Below are 18658 nucleotides of genomic sequence, written 5' to 3' on the forward strand. Positions count from 1 at the left end.
TTTGTGGTCAGAAGTGGCTAGATAGTTACATGCGTGACCTGCCCGCGAAGTGTTGTTGTTGTTTGTATGTAAAATGGCGGAACGAATAAAGCGCTGGGAATGAGAGTACGACGTCGTGTCTTTTGAGTTAACAAAACAGTTCAAAAGAAAAGGCAGCTCACCCCTTCAGCAGCTCACCCCTTCAGCCTATGCATAAGTATAAACTCAGTGCTTATGCATAAGCACTGAGTTTATACCCGCAGGTGGCGGCTCTCACAGAGCACGCTTACACAGATACAAAGTAACCCAAAAAGTTGGAGTCCAGGTCCGCGTCTGCTGTCAAAGCTGCTCGCTTGCTTCTCTCTCCCTCCTGGCAGCTGTCAGAGCGGGTTTTTGAACGCAGTCACCACGGTCCAATCAGCAGCTCTCTGCTCTTCATTAGGGGAAGGACCTGCAGAGAGACACAGTAAAGAGAAACACAGCAGCTCACACAGACTTTTTATGGCCACAGGTCGTAACAATGATGATGATTGTGATGGTCATGGTGGTTGTGATGGTGATGTGATTGTAACCGTGGTGATATCCTGTGGCTGTGACATCAGCGTGCAATGCATTTGAATGTTGTTGCAGTCCTGAGGGAATTTAAACACTTTGGTAAAGGCCTTATTTTCTCTCCATGAGCTCCACGCTCATTGAGTGGTAAAAGTCAAAGGTGAAACCCGTCTGTGATTCTGTTTAATGCCTGCAACTGGAGGCGGAGTTTCAGGCGTCTGTCTCGCCTGCTTCCTCTCACCTGTTTCCTGATTTTCTGACACCAGAATCTTACATAACCGTGACGACCAATCAGAGCTGCTCTGACAGCTGCGGCCTAAGGTTGGCCTAAGTGCTGACCTCTGACCTCTGTGACCCCTAAGGCTTCTGTCCTAAAACGTCTGCAGGCAGCATTCAGGGCTGAAAAACTCCACCATCAGTCAGACAGAAGCTGAGGTGTTCAGCTTGAATGATCACGTGTTTTCAGCGTGTCAGTGGATCAATATATGAGGAAACTGTAAAAACATGATTCTACACTTCGGACTGCTGAAAGAGCCGAGTGCCCACAGCTCAGCTCATTGATTAGGATCAATTGCTGAATGACTGATTATAGATATGAGTTAAAATGTGCGTTTGCAGATTGGTCCGATCAGTAACTGCAGATTAACTCTGTCCCTGTCTGCGTGCAGTGGAAACGCCTGGAACAAGAGAGAGAGCAGCAGGCAAGCGAGGTAAACACACACACACACACACACACACACACACACACACACACACACACACACACACACACACACACACACACACACACACACCCCTGGTCAATATTTGGATGTTTGCCTACAATAACACTATTTTTAACACTTCAGTACCATTACCTCTTAAAGTATTCTTTCTTCTAGCTCCTTTCACACTAAAAGTGACAAAGTGTGAAGCAAGGAAAGACACATCATCAAAGTTTATCAGTCAGAATAAACTAGATCATTGATTTTTTTAAATTTAATCAAAGAAATTACATTTTTAAGTTGAGCAGTTATTGATTTTTTAGGAGGTCCTTTACAAACATGGAAACGTTGGGTTTTAGTTTCATTGATTAAAGTTTGTTGTTTGTTGATGCGAGGTTTCTGTTTCAGTCGAGTCTCGGTAGAAGACTCGGTAGAAGAGCTGCTGCTCTGCCTGCGTCTGTTTTGTTCTTCTGATTAAATTTTGTTATTAATGTAGCGCCATCGTTTTTCCTGCTGAAGCCTGTTAATTAGGCTGAGGGCTCTGTGGGGATTAGAGCCTGGAGAGCTTTTTAATTTCACACACAAACTCAGCAGCTGCCGGCAAATTAACGCCAGGCGGCCAGAGAGCCGCCGCAGCCGACACCAGAAACCAGACGTTACAACGCACGCAAAACGTTTCCACGCAGACGTACACGTTAACACAGCATTCACAGCCGTCCTCTGCACACTTGACCTCTGGGCTTCCATTCGTGAACCTGGATCGACTCAGCGGAGACCTTCGATAAATCCAGGCCGCTTTCCATCTCTCTGATTGATTATCGATTACTGATCTTTGACGGCTCCGTCTGTCAGGTCTGTGCAGTCAAAAAAGTAAAACCAATATCAGTGATCCTGAAGTACTTGAGTAAAGTACTCAGTTACTCCCACAGTCAGTACAGTTACAGTGTGGATGTTGAAGGTCAATGGAAGAGGAGGAGCGTTTCATTTACTCCTCGCCGCGCTCCTCCTTCTGATAATTAAAGTTTCCTCTCGTCCTCACCTCCACATCCTGAGCCCCCCCCCCCCTCCACACACACACACACACACACACACACACACACACACACACACACACACACACACACACACACTCCTCATGTTAAAGGTCAAAGTAGTTCCTTTCATATACCCCCCTCCCTCCCTCCTCCTCCTCACCCCGTGCCTCTGTCACCTCCACCTCCACCTCCTGTCCTGTTGCTCCTCCATGCTAATTAAAGACAGCTCCCCTCTTTGGTGGTAAAGGTTCGGGCGGGCTCCTTTTATTACCTCCTCCCCCGTCCTCCCTCTTCGGTTGACCTTAACTCGTCGTGTTAAAGGTCAGCGCGGCGTCGTTCCCGCCTGCTCCTCACATCATTTGGAAATTATTCTGATTAATAAGTCGGGCAGCTCTTTTGAAGCGTCTCCTCCGGCCCGGCTGGAGAAGACACATATTGACTCTCCGGGTTTGGTTCCTCTTTTGATGTCTCGCTTTAAACTCCCAGACCTCGAGGGCTTCGATTAGCATAGGGGAGTAGGTCGGGATCAGGCTGCGGCTGACTTCCACACAGTCTGACCAAAGACACAGCCCGACGCAAAAGCGCGATGCAGCGGCCCGCCGCCGGTGGCCCGCCGCGGTTGTCCACAAATTCAGTTCCCTGTGCAGAGTCGCAGAGGAGGAGGACAAGAGGGGAGGAAGATACAGGAGGAGTGGTCAGCTGTTTGAAAGGAATAAAATAACAAAAAGTAATAAACTTTATTTAAAACATGTTTGTAAAACAAAACGCTTCACACGGTCTTTATAGGGATTAAAATCAGAGTGCGAGCTCCGCCCCCTCCGAACTCCCATAAAGGAAATTCATTAATCATGATGTCGGCTCCTCTAAAGAAATACAACATTCACTCGTAAAATACAGAACAAGTACAACGAATAATAAATAAAAAGTACATCTCTCCATCCATTCTCTTCTCCTTATCCTTCTCACAGTGACGGGGGTGGAGCCTATCGCGGCTACCATAGGGCGCGGGGCAGGGCACACCTGGATTGGTCTCCAGTCTGTCACAGGGCCAGCACAGGGACAGAGACAACCATTCACTAACTGCACGTGTGTGGATTGTGGGAGGAAGCTGGCGAGAACATGCAGCATAAAAGGCCCCGCCCACACGGTGGATTCGGACCCAGGGCCTTCTGTGCCACCGTGCTGCCTTTTATATTCATTCATGCCCATTAAAAATGGCTCCACTCAGTCCAGCACATCCTTGCATCCTCTCAGCAGACTTGCTGACTTCACCACGATGGCATCACCCATGTCCTTCTGGCAGCTGCAGCGCTCCGGCGGCGTCTGCGTTCTGCTCACTGATGACTCGTCAGAAACTTCAACCTCGGTGGAAACCATGGTGACGTTAAGTACAGTTCACAAGGACTCTGGACTCTGTGACGGTGACATGTATAAACTACAACACCCAGAATATGGACTACAAAACACTGCTGCTGCTTTACTGCCGCCTGGCCTCACTGTGGGCTCAGCAGGTCATAAAAACAGGAAGTATGACATCATTACAAAGACAGGCAGAGCTTTTAAAATGAAAACAGCCTTTTCTTCTTCTGTGGTCCTGCTGCAGCGCAGCCCAGAGGAACTCCCCCCTCCTCGTTTAAGGTTTAATCCACGACCGTAACCTAAACTGGACGATACAGACTCTGAAACACGCTGTGATTGGTCATGATGTCACTTCCTGTGTTGTTGCCTTTGCCATGCAGATTAAAACGCGTCCTCTCTCTCTCTCGTTGCCTCGCCGGCGCCTTACTAACGCATCTAATCCTCATCATTACCGTTAATTTACGGTGCTCGACAAACGCAGAAATCCCCTCTGATTCCCACAATGCACCTGTAAACCCCTCCTCATTACGCGCAGTGTTGACACGCGTTAGAGTTAATTAGTCCATTAGTTAATTAATCCTTTATTTGAACAGGAAGTAGCGCTGAGAGCCATGGCTTGATCTCTTCGTGAGCACGAGCAGTTAAAACACAAACACATGGTTAGGTCGGCCAATCAGAGCGCGGCTCCCAGAAGCCTCGGGTGGATTGATGTAACGTGCCTCTCTGCTGCTGGTGTTGACTGAAATCAGCTGATTACCTGTAACTGACGCGTGTTTCATCCAATCAGGAGCTGCAGAAGGTGCAGATGGAGAGGGACGGTGCTCTGGAGGACCGGCGGCGGCTGGGAGCGGAGGTTCGGGCCCTACGAGCCAATCACAGGTCAGCACACACGAGTCTGAACTTAAAGATGTTCATCCACAGGAATGTGGAGAAATCTGTGGTTTCGGTCCAAACAAGGACCCAGATCTCAGAGACACCAAATAGCTGATTTAAGGTGTCAGTTAAAATATGTCAGAGCTTTGATTTAAATCTGTGGTTTTATTGTGAAAGTCCCTTATCACTTCCTGCTGTGGATTTATCAGTGAGTAATATTAGGAGCGGCTGATTTCAGCTGGGTTATGTCCTTTCAGTTAGTGAAATCATAAAAAATAATAATATTTTCCATGATTTCATCATCTCTAATTAGTGGCAGGACTTCTGTGAGCAGTTTTGTAGGAATGGGATCTAAAAGACACGTTGATGGTTTGGAGGAAGTAATTATTGAAGTTAACTCAGAAAGATCGATTGGAGAAAAAGAGTCTAACTTAATAACATCAATGGTACTGAAAGTAGCTGTAGATAATATTACATCTGTGGGATGATTTTGAGTCATTTTTTCTCTAATTGTTAACATTTTACTTGTGAAGAAGTTCATGAAGTCATTACTAGTTTTCACCTGCAGCCCATCTCATCCCAAACCATCTCACCATCAATCACCATTGAGTTTAGGTAAGGTGACTGTGGAGCCCAGGCCACCTGGCACAGCACTCCATCATTCGGTCAAGCAGCCCTTACACAAGGTGTGTTTGGGGTCATTGTCCTGTTGGAAAATAAATGATGGGATGTAAGGTTGGGCGATTGGGCGAATATATCCACTGAGGCTGAGCCTTTCACCAATCAGTTTTACTAGAGAGATTTATTTATTTATTTATTTGTCCATGAGTACGTTTGCTGATAATGTTGGTTGAGGCTAAGAGAAGCAGTCAACGGAAAAATAATAGCACTGTTTTAATGGCACCCTCTTCCAGCGGCAAGCAAATGCACCCTCCTCAAAGTGCGCCCAAATGCAGCGATTCATTTACTCAAACTCATAACAGAAAGAAAGAAAGGCAGTAGCCTATGTTCAGAAAAATCCAAAAACCTTATTTAAAAAACCTACAATGGCGGGAGGAAAACAAAGAGAAACTGGCTTCTTTTTTCCACTATAACCGTGTTTATCTGTCTTACACAGTTGACCCAACAACAAATGCAAAATTAAACCAAAAGTAAGCTGAAAATCAAAGTCTCTTCCAGTGAGCATTAAAAAAGTTAAGTGTTTTGTGCAATTTGGCGCATCTCAAATAAATTAACAGATAAATAAATAATCCAAAAAGTAGCTATGTTATGAAACAAACAAGAAAAGTAGGTAAAATATTCCCTCCAAACAAAACTTATAAATTCTAAACGCACAAATCAGTCCATGCATGATTACATTGCTCCGCCCATCAAAAAGTCTGCTCCTGTGCGAATATATCACCTGTTGTTGGCGACTGGACTGATGGTTGTTGGTTGGAAAATTTCTACATATCACCCAACCTTAATGGGATGGCATGTCGCTGCAGGATGCTGTGGTAGCCATGCTGGTTCCGTGTGCCTTCAATTTTGAATGAATCCCCACCAGTGTCACCAGTAAAAGACCCCCACACCATCACACCTCCTCCTCCATGCTTCACAGTGGGAACCATGTAGAGACCGTCCATTCACCTTTTCTGTGTCGCACAAAGACATGGCAGGTGGAATCAAAGATCTCAAATTTGGACTGATCAGACCAAAGCACAGATGGTCTAACGTCCATTTCTTGTGTTTCTTGGCCCAAACAAATCTCTTCTTGTTGCTTTTCCTTAGTCGTGGTTTCTCAGCAGCTATTTGACCATAAAGGCCTGATTCACACAGTCTGCTCTGAACAGTTGATGTAGAGATGTGTCTGCTACTGGAGCTCTGTGTGGCATTTATCTGGACTCTGCTCCGAGGTGCTGTCAACTTGGGATTTCTGAGGTTGGTGACTCGGATGAATGTATCCTCAGCAGCAGAGGGGTCTCTTGGTCTTCCTTTCCTGGGGCATCCTCAGGTGAGCCAGTGTCATCGTAGCACCTGGTTTTGAGACTGCACTTGGGGACACATTCAAAGTTTTAGCATTTCCACGGACTGACTGACCTTCAGTTCTTAAAGTAATGATGGAGTGTCGTTTCTCTTTACTTAGGGGGAAATCCAGGTGAACACTCTTGTCTCTCTCCAAACAATCCAAACACGAATCCACTCGAACACTCGTCACTTAGGGAACACCGGGGAAAACAGTCCAGAGGGTCTGCACACAAAGAAACGCTCGTTAGATTCCAAACACACAACTACATGGAAAAACACTTGCTAGACGCTCAACTTTCACTGATGTGATTCTCACAACGATCCAGCGAAGAACAGCCGTTGCTTCCTGGCTTGAATGCCATCCACACTGATGAGGCACAGGTGTTTCCTCCTTCGAGGGCGTGAACCTATAATGAGAGAGAGAAACACCGGCTACATAGGACCCTACACCGCCGGGCAGAACATGTTCCCTCTAAGCCTGAAGGGAAAAAGAAGGAACACACATGTAAAGGAAGCACTCAAAATGTGTGGTTATCCTAATTGGGCTTTCATCAAATCAGCAAAGAGGCACAGAAAAGAAGATCAGACACCAGCGAGGGAGGATAAAAAGGACAGACGCGACAACATTGTCAGCCCCTATGTAGCCGGTGCACAACATGAACGAAACCCAACAGAAAGCATCAGAGAGGTCAGAGGGCGCGGTTTCAGGACCGGCCCTGAGGAAGAACACTCGGGCTGAGGCCCCACTCGGCAGTCACAGCGAAGCGCCGCAGTAGCCTGAGTCAGAATAAAGATGAGCAGCGAGGCGTCCACGCTGGCCAAACTGTGAGTCTCCATAAATCATCAGGATTGATGCTGGACGCCTGCTGAGATGTCGGGGGGGGGGGAATCAGGATTTTTGTTTGATTTCAGTTTTCTTGGTGGAAATAAAAACTAATTTCCTGTGATTTTACTTCATTAAACCCTGTGTGTGTGTGTGTGTGTGTGTGTGTGTGTGTGTGTGTGTGTGTGTGTGTGTGTGTGTGTGTGTGTGTGTGTGTGTGTGTGTGGGGTCTCAGGTATTACAGCCTCAAAGTGGGGACGTTTTGTTCCTCTCACGGGCTCGGAGCTGGTCTCAGTACTGGTCCTGAGCAGTCTGAAGGCTCACAGCTGGATTTCTGAGCCCGGCAGGCTGACAGATGTGTGTCAGATGGTTTTTCATCAGTGTGTTGGTCCACGGGATTAGCAGGACGTCAGAAGAAGATTGACCTTTGACGTGTTGGTCACATTCTGTGTTTGCTGTGTTACAGTTTCTGTTTATTCTCTATTATTGGTGGTTTTTCTCAGGGTCTCTGTGCTGATTTGATGCCCTCACAGGAGAGATATTTGGTTATTGTTCAGTTTGCAGCCAATCAAAAAGCTGCACTTCAACCTCTGAACCAGGCATGTTCAGTCTGACGTATTAGTACCTCTGAGGAGGTGCTATAGTGTAGAAGTAAAAAAAAAGCAGCTGGATTTCTTTCATGTTGTGTTGCCTGTTGTTAGCGATCCTGTCAGATCACAGGAAATGCGTCCCAGCGTGAAGACTGATTTAAAATATCCAGACAGTGATTCCTTCTGATTTCCTCAGACTGAAACATAGTTATTTATGCTTAAAGTCTCTTAGTCCTGATCAGACGCCGCTAACCTCAGCAGTGCAGACCGGGTTAGATAAAACAGATCTCAGCAGGTCAAAGGTCAGGCCTGTGTTTGTGTACTTGGTTTCTTCGCTGATGGCCCAAACTGGAGGTGGGTTTAAAAACTCCTGAACCAATTTTAAATATAAATGCATTTTATCAGAAACGGCAGAGTGTCAGCTTAGAGCTCAAAAAACTATTTCTATTAACAAACAGCTGAAACAGTAAATGAGAGCAGGTAAACAGATTCTGCACAAAGATGTAAACGCCGAGCGGGGATTGTCACCTGACGGCACAGACGCGCTGTCCGGCTGGAAGCCGACAGCTCAGATTCAGAAGCTGCAGGTTTCATCTCTCTGACTGAACCAGCAGCAAAAGAAGATCAAACTGCGCTTCACGTTTGAGAAACATCGTCATGAATTCTTTGGCTGTTACTTCCTGCACAGCTCTCGGTCTCTGTGTCCTCAGAGACCAGTTTACCATCAGATCTGTTTTTCTTACCACACACCAGTCTGCTGTTGTGTTCAGTGCTGTCGGCCTCTGACATCTAAACTTTTACAAATGACTGCTCAGCTGTAATCACACCTCTGTAACTCTGCTTCACTTCAGCAGCATCAGGTTCACATGTTGATTCATGGTTTTATTTTAAGGTGCTATAAAAAGCCAGGCCAGGAAAATCTGCTTCATGTTTTTATCCTCAGTTACTTGGACACAAAGGCCTCTGCTGCGATGCTCACACCTCTGATCAAGTCTCACGGTGTCAGTACTGATAGATGATCAGAAGCTGAATCCAGGCGTTATAGGAATCAGCGAGGATACCCAGTAATGGTAAATGGTAAATGGACTAGTTCTTATATAGCGCTTTTCCACTCTTCTGAGCACTCAAAGCGCTTTACACAACTTGTGCATTCACCCATTCGCACAAGCACAACTGACATTCACACACATTCATACTCCGATGAGAGCAATTTCGGGTTAGTATCTTGCCCAAGGATATTTGGCATGCAGACTAGGGGAAGCCGGGAATCGAACCACCAACCTTCCGATCAGTAGATGACCTGCTCTACCACCTGAGCTACAGCCACCCAGTAATAAGTGATATGTTGCTTGTGTGAGGTTGTACAGACGTATTTTTAAAACCTGCTGAGAGTCTAATTATTTTTTTATGTGTATAACAAAGTGAGACAGGGTGCGCTTTCTTCTGTTCCCGTCGGACGTGTTTTTGTGTTTGTGCCTTCGATGTAATATTGTGTGACGTCGGGTGTCTGCTTTGTCACCATGAAGTTGGAGAGATGTCTCTCGCTGATGTCGACGTCTGAGATTCAGGAATGGTTTCTGCAGACTCTTGGACAGGTGCAGCGGCGTCTGTGACCGCTCATCAGTGGTTGTCTTTGTGTGTTTACTCTTTAAATGTTTCAAACGGTGCTTATCACTAAGATATTCTCAGATATTAACACTGTGTGTATGCATTAGGGCTGGGCGATATGACCCAAAATTCATATCTCGATATTTTTTAGCTGGATGGCGATATAAGATATATATCTCGATTTTTTTTTTTTAAAGCCATAAGTTAAGAACAAAAAGAGAGTTCTAGTCACACTGTGTCCCAGATGTCACACGGGCACTTTTATTTACATACAGCGTAGATGTACATGAAGAAATTACTCAAAAATAAATTATCAGCATTTATTAAATAATCATGGTCCATAAATAAAAGAAAACAATGTTGTTTTTGTGCATAACAAAAAGCTCATAATTGTGCAGTCAAAATGTAAACTAATAGACGCTGAGCGTAATAACAAAGAGACAGATTTCACAGCTGCACCACGTCTCTGAACAGGTGCCGTTTGTGGTCCTTATACACACACAGTACGTATCACTCCGCGAGGCTCCTCCTCGGTAGCCGTAATCCTCCGACAATCCATCAAGCGGTGCAGCTCCGTAGCAAAGTCATAATAAAACATTTTTGACAGATTGCTGAGCGCTGTGTACCACATAAAATCGGTTCGCGGTCAGTAAGCACAACCAGAATTCATACATAAGGCGCACTGTCGAGTTTTGAGAAAATGAAAGGACTTTAGGCCGTGCAGCCCCTCCGGGCTGCATGTCGTTAGCGCGGTTAGCTCGCTAACACGTTGACGCCGTCCAGCCCCACGCACGGGGCGATCCGCGGTAACTCGCTAACGGAGATTTTCCGCTTTCATCTTGTCATTGCCTGCAGGTGAAGCTATGGGGGAGGCGGAGTTGTGTTCAGTGAAGGAGAGGCGAGGCCGAGTAACGTTGCGTAGAGACAAAAGTGGACGAAAGAGAGGCAAACCTGCGGCTCCACAAGTATAATTATAACGTAACATAGACTATATCGATATAAACGATATTGTCACATCTTATATCTCGTATGAAAATATATCGATATTTTTTAAAAAACTCGATATATCGCCCAGCCCTAGTATGCATTGTATTCCTGTTTTCCTTTCATTCAGTTTTATGGATTTATATGAGCTGTGCTGAACCACAAATTGAAGTTTTAGGACGTCCTGCTCCAACATGGAAAACGTTTCAGCAGAATTGAAGCGGTCGAGTGTGATGAAGTGAGAAAATATCAGATGCAGCACGAGGATCAGAAAACTGCTGAAGGTCCTGACGACGATGCTGTTGGTTCCTCTCTTCTGTTTTTAAAGTGTTCTGTTTCTAATTTGGTCTGAACTTTGACCTCTGACCAGTGATGGGGATAACAGCGTTACTTTTTTCAGTAACGAGTAATCTAATTACCATTCCTATCGTTACAACGCCGTTACCGTTACTAACAACAAAATGCGGTCGCGTTACTATTTTTCACCAAACAGACGGTTGAAGCTGTGTTCAGTTTATTGCAGCTTATATCAGCTGCAGGAAGTAGCTGTAAGTAATCTGGACGCTGCAGCTTTAAGCAGCTGCGCACTCCCACGGACCGCGATCACGATCACTGTCTAGCACAACACCTGGAGCTCAGGAGGCAAAACAATCGTATGAGTGCTGCTGTTTGACTGAGGAAGAATAAAGTAGTTGTGGTAAACAATCACATGACCAAGATGACAAAGCAACAAGGTGACGTATACCAGTTTATAAACGGTGTTGATGGGCCAGTAAAACCAGAGTCGTGATAAACAATTTATACGCCTGTTTTTCCTGAATAGCTTCACGTTTACTGTCTAAGGACAGCAGCGAGACCTCTCTGCTCAAACAAAACAAAAAACAGCCCGTTCATGTTGGTGGAACAATGCACCATGTCAACCAATCAAAAAATGATATGGCAACATGACGTTTGTTGTTTAGGAACAGGAGGAAGATTTAGGAGTGACGGAGAGAGAGAGAGAGAGAGTGGAAAAAGAGAGAGCGAGATGTGAGAGATTTGTGACGTTTAGCGTGTTTGGAGTGGCACAAATAATTTGTCTTATTAAATGCAGAACAGCTGATTGTTCTGTAAACAGTTTAAGTGGTTTAAAAAAAAAGGGTAAAAGGTAAATGGCTGCAAATAACTTTGTTTGCAAAACTTGTGCATAGATTTTAAAACTGACAAATATTTGCATTTAAAGTTATGAAATATGATTCAATAAACATGTTTGTGGTTGTTACAGTAAAAAATAACTTTTTCTACTCAGATTTTATGTTTTTTGTCTGATTGTAGATCAATGTTGTTAATACAGTAGTCAGAATGAAAACATGACTGTAAATTCAGACACGTGAGGTTGTGCTGAAAAGGATGAGACCAAACACGGCAAATAAACAGTTTTTAAAGGTGAAATGTGGAGGAAACATCAAAGTGGTTAAAATGGCCAATTATACCCTGGACCTCAGAGGGTTAAACGTTTATTTTAAGTAACACAATAGTTACTTTTCAAGTAATTAAATACCTTTAGAATCTTGTAACTCAGTTACTTTTTTGAAGAAGAACCTAGTAACTATAATTAATTACTTTTTCAAAGTAACTTGGCCAACAGTGCCTCTGACCTGTCTGTTTACTTTTAAGTAACCTAGCACCTATCGATATCCCACCGATCGATTATTTATCAGCTGCTTCGCGCTGACGATCACAGCAGCTTTAAAGCCGTCTGAAGCTCAATAATCAATAATAATCAATAATACCTGTTGATGTGCTGCAGCTCACGTCACACTGCCGCCTCTGAATCATTTTTATTTAAGTGCTTTTTAAATAAACTGCTGGTCGACGTCTGTTTCCCTCAGTGTTTACAGTTGGATGTGTGAACGTGTGGAAGCTCACTGGTTCTTCATCACTTTTTTACCTGTTAGCCAGTTTGTTTTATTTATTTATTATAAAGAATCGTTTTCATATTTTTAAGTTTCTGAAAATATAAAATAAATATATAATAAACCCATTTTTTCCCAGCATGCACTCTGACTGTCAGTTTAACAGGAACGTCCTCCTCTTCCCCTCTCAGATCTCAGGACTTAGCCCCGCCCTCCCAGCCCTTGTTGCGAGCTGATAGCGTTTCTCCTGAGGCCCCACCCCTGATGGATAAGCTGCAGCAGCTGATGAAGGAGAAGCAGAGCGTGGAGGCGGAGCTTCAGCGCTGCCAGGAGGCAGAGCGAGAGGCCACTGAGCAAGTGCGCAGGTCAGAGCCTTCACTTCCTGTTTGTTGCGTTCTCTGTTCTGATTGGCTGCTGCTGCTGAAGCCATGTATAATATTTTTGTATGTTCTGCTGCAATCGCCATGACAACAGAAACACTCTGTTACATTAGGTACGTGGTCCTAATGTTGTGGCGACTGGTGTTTCGGTTCTGCTCATGAAGCTGCCGCCGTGCCGCAGACGCAGCGCTTCGTTGTGTCTGTATCAGAGTGAATCTAACAGTTCTTCAAATTAATCGAATCTGATTTTTTAAGGTTTGGGAGACGTGAACATCAGTTTTACCCATTTGGTGCATAACAGTAGCTTAATGTTAGAGCACTCCTCCTCTTCATCGCACAGTAATCACACGCTGCTGCTCAGAAGAAGAACAAAAACAGAGGAATGAAACTCGAGAGAATCTGCAGCGTAGCTTCAGCCCAGTTTCAGGTCCAGAGGGCCGATTTTACTGCAGACTGAACCGAGCTTTAAAGACCTGCAACGGCTGAGAGTCTCTGCAGACTGTGGGAGAGGATTTTTATGATGACAGGAACCAAACTCGGACCTCTGCGGTTCGGCCCGGCAAGCCTGAAGAAGTTTTTCTGCATGAAGATGTCCCTCAGCTCTGACGATGGCGAGGTCTTCTCCTCGAGCGTTCAGAGCCGTGCCCGGCTTATTTCTCATGATTTTAGAAACCGTGTCTCTAAAATCATTCGAAATGACGGGTGGAGACTCCAGTGGTGGCGTTTCATGGTGAGCTGACGGTGTCAATCACGTTTGACGCAGAGGAAAGGTTTACCTAAAGAATGTCCATCAAACAAAATAAACTTTCTTTTGTTTGATGTCGTCACAGAGAACTGTGCGGACAGCCTGCCAGTGGTGAGCTCTGAAACATGGCTTTATGTATTATTAATAATGATTACTGAACTGCCTCGCAGCTGTCAGGAAACATCAGGTGAGCTGCTGTTTGTGGCCCACAGGTGTGACGGGCAGGTACTGAACCCTCAGAGCTTGCTGGGACAGGTCGGCAAGAATGATGACGCTTTCAGGCTCCCGGCGAGTCTCCTTGTTCACATCACAAATAAAAGTTCGTAGGACCCTGAAATCCGCTGCGGTTTAAATTAGCAGCAACATCTGAGTAGCTGTTCTTCAGCCTGAGGAGATTTTATCTCTGCGCTGCTCTTCATCAACGGCAGGAGCACGTGACTCTGAGCCGAGAGCCTGAAACAGGCTGACGATCCGAGCTGATCGATCGGGAAATAACTGTGCCTGAGGGTCAGAGGTCAGACGAGGTCCTAACTCAGCCGTGAGACTGCTAGAGAGAGCCAGATGTTTGATTTCTCCTGACAGATGTTATCCAGGTGCAAACCTTGTCACCTGTTCATTGGCTCACTGATCTCTTGTGCAGGTGATCAATAAGCTGGTTCTCTGGACAGTCCGGCGAGAGCACAGTGACCGATCGGTGAAGTTGCCTCGGAAAGTCTCACAGACTCCGGGAGGCGTTCAAAGACCGGTTAAGCATGTGGGACTAAGGAGATTTGGTGTGATGATTCATATTCAGCAGACGAGGGTGTGCGAGTGTCTGCGGCGAGCCGATGAGGAGAATTAATCCGTCAGATTCCTGCTCCTGCAGGATGGCGCTCCGACGCCGGATAACGTGACTTCTTCTTCTGCTGCGGCGCGGCGGCTCATCAGTTGAAGATGAAGGGATGAGATTCATGATGAAAACAGCTTAAGTCGTCCGTCTGCGTCCCGCACTGTCCTCCTGGGCTCAAACCCGTGGCTTTCCGCTCTAATTTGGCTGCCAGCGGGGGGGCGCATGGCGCTGAAGAGCCTCCCAAGTTTCTGAACAGCGGAGAGGAATATTTGCTCTGGGTGGGGGGGGGGGGTATTACAGAGGGAAGTTTAATTTGATTTAGAGAGAGTGAGAGTGAGCGAGCATCGCCGACTGCTGGAAAGTCATTCAGGTCGCTCCCCCCCCACACACACATTTCATCTTCCTCTCACTTTCCTCATCATTTCCTCCCGTTAGTCAGAGAACTGAGGTCACAGCATCAGAGCAGTGGCCACAGAGGATCACCGCCATCATCATCACCGAGCTCTTACAAACCTCGTCAGAACATCAGAGTTCAGCGTCACTAACGGGAAATCTTTCTCCTCAGGTTGGAGCGTCTGGTCGAGGTGCTGAGGAAGAAAGTTGGAACAGGAAGTGTCCGCGCTGTCATCTGAGCGGCCGGATGTCCTGATCAGTGAAGACAGCAGCAGCTCAGTGACGATGATGATGTTTCCTTCTCGTCGTCTTAGCTTCGGCTCTAAAACCCAAAAAAGCTTCAAACTTTCCGGAATCATGAATGAAATTTTTCTCTCAATCAAACGTTTTTGTTGTTCTGACATTTTAAAATCAATCAAATGTTTTTTGTTGTTTAATAAAACAGTGATGCCGTGACTTCTGTTTCCTGATGGTTTATTGGTCGATTGGTTGATTGTGGAGTTTCAGAGAGCCCCGCCCCTCCCCTAGGGTCTTTAATTGGAGATCAGTGTCTTTTAGTTCTTGTGTTGATTTAAGGTTCTTCTTAAATTCGCCTGTTTTAAACTGAATCTCTGCTCGGTTTCATTTCTGAGGATCACCGTGACAACCGCGATGAAGCCGCTCTGACTTCGTGTTCCCAAAACTTCTAATTAAAATTTAACTTTGACAAGTTTCCTGGCTCGGTCACATGGCGCCCTGAGCACGCTCTTCTTCTTCTGTCACGCCATCAAGGTTCAAGGTTCTTTTTTGCCCTTTGTGCATAAACCAGCAGTCAAGGGTGAGTGCAGAGAGCTCGGCCACAGTAAGCATGTCGACACCCGCTTTACAAGAGGGGCGGCGGTTTATACACAGGAGTAATTATATCACACTACTTCAGTATTCTGAGCTCTCCTGGCCGAGGAGGCGTCCTGCTCCGCCCCGCACCATCACCCCGCCTCCACCAAACCTGGCACAGTGCAGTCAGACCAGTACCGTTCCTGGCAACCACCAAACCCAGAGTTTGATCGGTCGTCCCAGAGAGCACTGCTCTAGAGTACAGTGGCGCCGTGCTTTGCTCCGCTGTGTGCCTTGTAGGGATGGGTATCGTTTAGGTTTTATCCGATACCGGTGCCAAATCGGTACTTTTGAAACGGTGCCGGTGCTTAAATGGTGCTCAAACCGGTGCTTAAAGAATGGAGAACACAAACTTTGTCCAAAAACCTCTCATGTTCAGCTGTTTATTTGTAAAAAGATAACAATGTTAGCCTTTTCTGCAGCTATAGGGGATTTATGGTATCACTCTTGGCTGGAAGCAGTGCTTAATCAATGGAAAAAACACAAACTTTGTCCTAAACCTCTCATGTTTAACTGTTTTCCACTTTTTCTTTGGTCATTTTAGCCTTTTGGGCCAGGGTGAAGGGAGCATCTGCCATCAAACAAGAAGACAGCCGCATGTAGCTATGATGATGTTTGCTAGTTCACCTTACATGCATTAATGTAATAACGTGGTTAGCCTACTCAATGTAAATTACACATGAACAACATTAAGCTACTCACGCAGAGAAGAACGGCTGCTGCTGCCATCATCATCCGTCATCATTTCTGCTACACTGGCAGGGCTAGGGGCCAGGACTCTCTTCGTGTTTTTGGGGGATGTTGCATAACAGGCAACCCACCCGCGGTAGATGCGCTCGGTGTGAGGTCTCGCAGCAAGCTATCAAATACGGCGCATTTCTGGGCTTTTAAAAAAACCGCTATGCGTCGCCAGGTGTTTCATCGGATTCAAGGTGTTACCTCCTTTGACAGTATCAGCTTAAAGCACTTGCTGCAGGCTGCTGAGTTTGCATATTTTGCTGTGAAGTACAGCCAGACTTTTGACCGCTTCGCCTTGGGCATTTTTAATCTGTAGCTCTGCTCTAAAAGAAAGTACATACCTGGGCCCGCCTACTATCCTCGGAAACGTAAAATGATTGGCTAGAAGTGTATCACAGCTCAGGAAAAAAAAGCACCGAAATAAAGCACCGAAATGTGCGCTGCTTTTCGGTCTGGTTACTACCGTTTATGTCAGAACCGGTGCCATCATGGCACCGGACACCGGTACCCATCCCTAGTGCCTTGCGTTGATGTGAGGCTTGGCTGCAGCTGGTCGCCGTGGAAACCCATTCCGTGAAACTCTGCACGCTGTTTTTGAGCTAATCTGAAGGCCACGTGAAGTTTGGAGGACTGTAGCGATTAACTCTCCAGAAAGTCAAGACCTCTGAGCACCGTGATCCTCAGCCTCTGCTGACCTGCTGATTTCACGTGGCCGAGCTCGTCGTGCCTGAGCTGCTGTCGTTCCCAGTCACTTTCACTAACTGTGGAATATTTAGCAGTGAGGAGATTTCACGACGGGACTCGCTGCACAGGAGCTAGTGTTCCGATACGATCCACCAGTGTAAACTCTGATTGACAGACGTGTGCAGGGATTTGTGTGCACGTGTGCGTGCTCCGATCCACACACAAACACGTGAGCAGTCTGAGCTCATGTCAAACGATTTTACAAACGTGTACGTGCAAACATGAACAAATACTGAGTTCAGGTTCATGCGTTGGATCGTTTTCACGTTCAAACACTTTCTTGTACGCACCTCACCCGGGAGGCCCTCAGGAGGCATCCTTGTCAGATGCCCGAACCACCTCAGCTGGCTCTTTTGTATGTGGAGGAGCAGCGGCTCTACTCTGAGCCCCTCCTGGGTGGATGAACTCCTCACCCCATCTCTAAGGCTACGTTCACTCTGCAGGTCTTAATGCTCAATTCCGATTTTTTGATCAAATCCGATTTTTTTTGTCTGCTCGTTCACACTACAAATAAAATGCGACAGCAAACGCACTCTAGTTCAATTCAATTCAATTCAATTTTATTTATATAGCGCCAAATCACAACATAAGTCGCCTCAAGGCGCTTCATAGATATAAAGAAAAACCCAAGAATCATATGACCCCCTATGAGCAAGCACTTTGGCGACAGTGGGAAGGAAAAACTCCCTTTTAACAGGAAGAAACCTCCGGCAGAACCAGGCTCAGGGAGGGGCGGCCATCTGCTACGACCGGTTGGGGTGAGAGAAGGAAGACAGGATAAAAGACATGCTGTGGAAGAGAGACAGAGGTTAATAACAGATATGATTCAATGCAGAGAGGTCTGTTAATACATAGTGAGTGAGAAAGGTGACTGGAAATAACTAAGGGAGGATTCAGGGTCACCTGGTCCAGCCCTAACTATATGCTTTAGCAAAAAGGAAAGTTTGAAGCCTAATCTTAAAAGTAGAGATAGTGTCTGTCTCCTGAATCCAAACTGGAAGCTGGTTCCACAGAAGAGGGGCCTGAAAACTGAAGGCTCTGCCTCCCATTCTACTTTTAAATACTCTAGGAACAACAAGTAGGCCTGCAGAGCAAGAGCAAAGTGCTCTAATAGGGTGATATGGTACTACAAGGTCATTAAGCTAAGATGGGCCCTGATTATTTAAGACCTTGTATGTGAGGAGCAGGATTTTGAATTCAATTCTGGATTTAACAGGAAGCCAATGAAGGGAAGCCAAAACAGGAGAAATCTGCTCTCTCTTTCTAGTCCCTGTCAGGACTCTTGCTGCAGCATTTTGGATTAGCTGAAGGCTTTTCAGGGAGTTTTTTGGACATCCTGATAATAATGAATTACAGTAGTCCAGCCTGGAAGTAATAAATGCATGAACTAGTTTTTCAGCGTCACTCTGAGACAGGATATTTCTAATTTTAGAGATGTTGCGCAAATGGAAGAACGCAGTCTTACATATTTGTTTAATATGTGCGTTGAAGGACATGTCCTGGTCAAAAATGACTCCAAGGTTCCTCACAGCGTTACTGGAGGCCAAG

General features: G+C 45.8%; 1 protein-coding gene across 7 annotated transcripts in view; it reads left to right on the plus strand.

Annotated features, from left to right (window-relative positions):
* mipol1 (mirror-image polydactyly 1) overlaps positions 1 to 15211 on the plus strand; it is a 46246-nt gene extending 31035 nt beyond the window's left edge. For 5 of the 7 annotated variants that reach the window (XM_026151311.1, XM_026151309.1, XM_026151305.1 and 2 more), the window contains 4 exons: positions 1200 to 1241; positions 4416 to 4507; positions 12600 to 12773; positions 14928 to 15211. In XM_026151311.1, coding sequence (XP_026007096.1) covers positions 1200 to 1241; positions 4416 to 4507; positions 12600 to 12773; positions 14928 to 14994 — 375 coding nt within the window. In that variant the 3' untranslated portion in view covers positions 14995 to 15211. Of the gene's footprint in view, positions 1 to 1199; positions 1242 to 3237; positions 4508 to 12599; positions 12774 to 14927 lie in introns of those variants that run through there. The other 2 variants (XM_026151306.1, XM_026151308.1) reach the window with 2 other exon arrangements.
* Positions 15212 to 18658: the final 3447 nt, after the last annotated feature.

This window comes from Astatotilapia calliptera, chromosome 19, assembly GCF_900246225.1.
Source record: "Astatotilapia calliptera chromosome 19, fAstCal1.2, whole genome shotgun sequence".
NCBI classification, from domain to species: Eukaryota; Metazoa; Chordata; class Actinopteri; order Cichliformes; family Cichlidae; genus Astatotilapia; species Astatotilapia calliptera.